The following is a 4,948-nucleotide window of genomic DNA, read 5'->3' as shown; positions in this document are numbered from 1 at the left end:
GAGACATCTGAGTGGAACCCCTGTGAGCTGCTTGCGGGCAGAACAGCTCATCTAGAGGATTAGTAGGATTAGTACATGAGGACCTCATCTTCAGGGGAGAAGTACAAAGTCTGACAGACACGTTACTTGTACACTTGGAATTGAAGCAAACTGGAAAGAAAAGCACTTGTTTACTTGTTCTTCCCTCTGTATCTCTCCCAGGTTGAGAGTTTCCCACCTTTGTTCTGTGGTTCAGTGGGACAGTCAAATTTTCTATAGCTAAAATAAGATTAGTAGTTTCTACAGAACAGGGTAATTCCAAAATGAAGAAAACCAACTTTTTTTTCCGGTACATTTTTTTTTTGCTTTGAATTAATGTTATGATTTACTTATTTTCATAACAGTTGTCAATCATTTTGGTTTATACCATCAGATATTCAGTGCGATGACAGAATGATCATGGTACTGTGATTGTCACATAATGCCATGATTACAGAAAATGGGGTTTTTATAAAACATGGTGAGACCACTCACCAAGTCACCAGGGTTGGCAGTGCAGCAGATGAACGACCAGCAAATAGGGTACAGGAGAGAGAGGAACCACTTGCACAGAGGGAAGGAAAGGACTTTCCAGGGTAATAGCAGCTACTTCCAAGCATATGGGGAAGATCCTTTCTATTCTTGGCACCAAAGAGCTGCTGGGTGTGAAGGTATCCTGCAGATACTGAAGGCACCGATGACTCTGGAAGAATTATCTGGAAATTTTATTAATCTCAGAAGCTCAGTATATGGGCTGTGTTTTAACAATCTGTCCAAACCTTTAATAGGCTTTCTGAGCCACTGCCTCAGAACTTACACCCTCATAACACAGGAACAGTATTTTAAAAAAATCCACTAATTTTTCCAAATGAATTGTTTGCAGTGTGTAAAATTTCTTCCAGTAGGAACTTACACATTGTCAAATCATTCAGACACAACAAAGTTCACACTGCTATGGAAACAAAGCTAAAGATGGCTTATGCTGTGAAAAGCAACAAGCAAGTGAGCTGTGAAAAGTAAGTTTGTAAGAATGACAACTTTGGGTTGATTTTGAAAGACATGATGTAACAGAAACATCTTGGGTTAAAAAGTTGGTTTTATTTGGTTTTCCACAGAGACAGGTTACTTTCACCTCTATCCATAAAAGTCTGACATCAAAAACTATCAGCATACATACATGAGCTATATAGGTAGAGAGACATCTGCCAGTACAGAGTTACACTTCTATCAAACAGTTAAAGAAAAAACAATATGGTCCCTTCCATGCCCATCTAATAAAAGAAGAACTACTAAGTCAGGATAGAATATTGATTATAATGTATTTTCTTTATATGAAGCTAGTTATTCATAAAAAGCAAAAAAAAAAATCTAGTGTCAAATGTTCAAACAAAACATACTTTATAACATTTGGTTAAGCTGAAATATCATACCTTGCCAAATGAAAAAACTCTCTCTAACAGTAGCTGCCCTAGCAGCTCAGCAGGTATGCGAGGCATGCGGTTCATTTCCTGCCAGGGCAGAGAAAAATGGGTAGGTCTGAGATAATATTGCTAGTGTGCTTGAAAAAGATCTTAGTTGTTAAAGGTGTAGTTGACTGCATAAACATATTTTGACTCTTGGTATCCTTGAAAATTTCCCAGGCATAACTTTTGGGTTGACTCCCTCTTAGCTATCAATGATGGAGGGCTCAATGGGAGGCAGTGCAGGACTTTCCAGAGCGCTACAGTCATCAGTGAGGAACACCAAGTCCTGGAGAAAAAAAATAATGGGAAGGTTAACATCTGTAAGGAGGAAGGCAGAAGAGAGCACAGTGTTGAGAAGCTCAGGTCCTGATCCAGTGCTTCTGGTCAGGGGACAGGAAACAGAGAGTTCTAAAAGCAGAGACTATGTCCCTGTTGGTGCACCTTGACCTACCCTTCTGCAGTGGGAGATCATGATAGTGTACAGGCTCCGGGCTTTTTCCTTCAGCTCACTCACTTCAAGCACTCTCTCACATCTGGGGTAGGCCACAAAATCACGGAGTTTTGCCAACACACAGTAATTCTGAAAAGCATGCAAGAGAGGTATGTGTAACCCTGCACAAACACAGATTTACGTTTCTCATCCACCACTTACAAAATTCTTACTGCCTCTGTGGGAACTCCTACCTCCATGTATGTGTAATCTATGTAACCTTTAGTTAGGAAAATTCACCACCAGTATTTCATAACAAAGATGTTTGGTCCAAATAAGTGCTTGGAAAAGTGCATAGACACAATTTTGGTCTGCCAGCTTGTTTCCGACATGCTTTAGGAGACAGCAGTGCAAATACAGTCAAATCTGCTCCTGTAGTAGGTGAGTTACCTACAGAATAGGTACAGTCTCACTTTTAAGAGAGCACCTGATTTAACTGATGAACAGATTATCAAGATCTCACAGACATGATTCTTCTGTTCCCGTACAATAGGCAGTACTGCAAGCGTGAGGCAAAATTTTTTTCAGAGTATTTTTGCCTCAGACTTTGTGTTATCAAAATAAAGCACAGCCAACATGAATTTCATGCCCTTGTGAAGCAGGTAAATAAATATCCCAGCTCTTGCTTTAAAGCAGGGGAAACTGAGGCACTGGGCTTATATTGTTTGGTCTTTGCAATCAAGTGAGGCACTGGCAGCTCTTGAATTGGGATCTAGAGGATCCTGACTTGGATGTGGGAGTATAGTTGCCTCTGGCAAAATGTGTGAGACATTTCTTGCTTTGTCTGATATTTTCTACTTTTTAGTTACTCAGTGGAGCACTGGGAAAAGAAGCAAAATATGTTGAATATCCCAGGGCAGAACACTATGACATTAACTACATGCAGGAGGCTATTTTGTTTTTGCTGGGAGATGACTACTGCTGTCTTTTCTCAGTATCACACTTCATACCTGCAGGCACAGTTTTTCTTTCTGGATTCAACAAGTGGTTATTTAAAACAGGAAAAGCCATCAAGGTATTCCTGCACTACTTTTTATTAAAACTGCATGCTAGAAGCCACTCATGATATAAAATGAAGTAGATTTATTATGTGAAGAAAGTTTATTTTGCATTTCTTCTTGTAAACTATTTTTCAAAGTTTTGTTGCACATATTTAACCTCTGTAAAGGTTCCATCACAATAAATTAATAATCTACAAATGGTAACCACTTCAAAGTATTGACTTCCTCATTTTTAAATTTTTGAACAAGTAAAATCTCAGAAACACCATAGGGATTTTAATAAGGTTCAAAACAAGGTGGGTTTATTTTTTCAGTCACTCATCTCTCTCGTTAATAAAGCTTTTAAAAATTTGTTTCAAATCACTCTACTGGGGTACAATCTTAAGAGTTATTCTCTCTTTTTAGATGCTTTTGTTGCACAGCAGTAAGAAAGAAGTGCAAAAACTTACATGTATGTCCAAGTACAGCCTGGGCAGCATCTCTACACATGAGTCCTGCAGGAAAGAAGAAAGACCCATTGCAGTTTTGTTTTGAGAGCAACTTGTATCAAAAGCAAGCAACATGCAGAGTCTTTGCAGGAGCAGTTTTTAGGTCGACTCACCACGGCTTTGGAGGTCTGTAACTCCTTAAAGGACTGCGTGATTTCTTTGCTCAGAGACAACACCCTTGAGTAGCAAGTTGGTGGGGCTGCTTTGGTGAGCAGGGCAGCAGAGAGCAGAGCAATCAGGCTCAGCAGCACCTTCATTGCAGGGAGCTTGTCCAAAGGAGGCAGGGAGGAAAAAAATCACCGTTAGTGGTTAGGCAGCTACTGGTAAGCATCAACGAGTAAGTTTAACAACTCAGCCCCCAATTAAATAGTCTCCTACATCAATGGGAAAAGAAAAAAAAAAGAAAACGTCTGGGGGTGGTCCGAGCAGCAGCTTGCTGCTGTTTTAAATTTCCTGCCAACCTATGAGGCAGAGCTGCTAGCGCTTTCCTGCCTATAGCAGGGAAAGGAGGAGATGGGGGTAACAAAACCAAACAGTACTGGCACTTTTCATTCCAGAAAGAAAGCAACCTCGTGAGCATCTCAAGCAAGAGAAATATGTGTAAGAAACAACACATATTATGTTGTCACAGTGTCATAGGCCCTGATCCTGTATGGGCTTTGGCACACATGCCTCTTTCTTGAGAACGTAACGTACAGCTGTGGGACTATATAGGCTGTAGAGAGAGAGAAATCCTTCTAGGACTGGTGTCCTGTGTTTTCAGTATCAGCCAGGATTGCTTATCATCCTTAGTGGGTCTGAAAGGTTACTGCTATAAAGGAAATCTCCCAGGTCTAGTATAATTTTCTCCTTTAACCTACACAGATGCTCACAATTTCTTAATCAAAACAATAGTGCTTGTTACAGCTGCTTGTGGAGACCTGTGTATTTACACATTTGTGGTCTCAAACAGAATGAATACATGTCTATATGGCTGTCATAAATGTATAAGAACTGTTTTGCTTTCTGAGTTGAACTTATGAGACTCTGTTCTTTTATTAGATGCCAGATGGAGCTGAAAAATCCAGATACCAGGATGCAGGCCTGAGGCTGAACATATGTTGTTCTTACATATTAATTGTCCTGTAAAATGGAGCTACCCTTGAATGAAGAACTGGTTATTTCACAAGTTATCCCACCCCCTCAAAGCCCCACCCCACCTTTCAGATTCAGATTCTAGCTAAGTATTAATCAAAATAGTAAAGCATCTAATGAAGTACTGCAATCTCCTGGCTTTGCAGTAGACGAGAAGGGTTCATCTGAAAGTGGGAGAAGGGGAAATGACTGAACATCTATAAAAGAAAGGGGTTTCCCACAGCCATTTCAGAAAGAAAACTGGAGTCTTGAAAACTAGTTTGGGGAAAAAGAAGTATTCTATATGCTGCAGAGGAGTCTGACCTAAATGCACCAAAACACCTGGAAAAAACAGGGAAAGAGAGTTGCATACTA

At 40.1% G+C, this 4,948-nt stretch overlaps 1 protein-coding gene across 2 annotated transcripts; it reads right to left on the bottom strand.

The window, feature by feature from the left end:
- Positions 1-1,074: 1,074 nt before the first annotated feature.
- Positions 1,075-3,808, bottom strand: CYTL1 (cytokine like 1). 2 transcript variants are annotated; one of them, XM_027794791.2, is made up of 4 exons: positions 3,577-3,808; positions 3,422-3,466; positions 1,933-2,061; positions 1,075-1,767 (listed from the first exon to the last, which is right to left on the bottom strand). In XM_027794791.2, the coding sequence occupies exons 1-4, from the start codon at positions 3,715-3,717 to the stop codon at positions 1,684-1,686; spliced, it is 399 nt and encodes a 132-aa protein (XP_027650592.1). In that variant the 5' UTR covers positions 3,718-3,808; the 3' UTR covers positions 1,075-1,683. The 2 variants fall into 2 exon arrangements, with proteins under 2 accessions (XP_027650592.1, XP_005243138.1); XM_005243081.2 differs by having other exon boundaries at positions 1,077-1,767; positions 3,574-3,808.
- Between the last annotated feature and the right edge of the window lie 1,140 nt (positions 3,809-4,948).

Source organism: Falco peregrinus, chromosome 2 (assembly GCF_023634155.1).
Source record: "Falco peregrinus isolate bFalPer1 chromosome 2, bFalPer1.pri, whole genome shotgun sequence".
In the NCBI taxonomy this organism is placed as follows: Eukaryota; Metazoa; Chordata; class Aves; order Falconiformes; family Falconidae; genus Falco; species Falco peregrinus.
The sequence above is the reverse complement of the archived record's forward strand: the minus strand, read 5'-3'. Positions and strand labels throughout refer to the sequence as shown.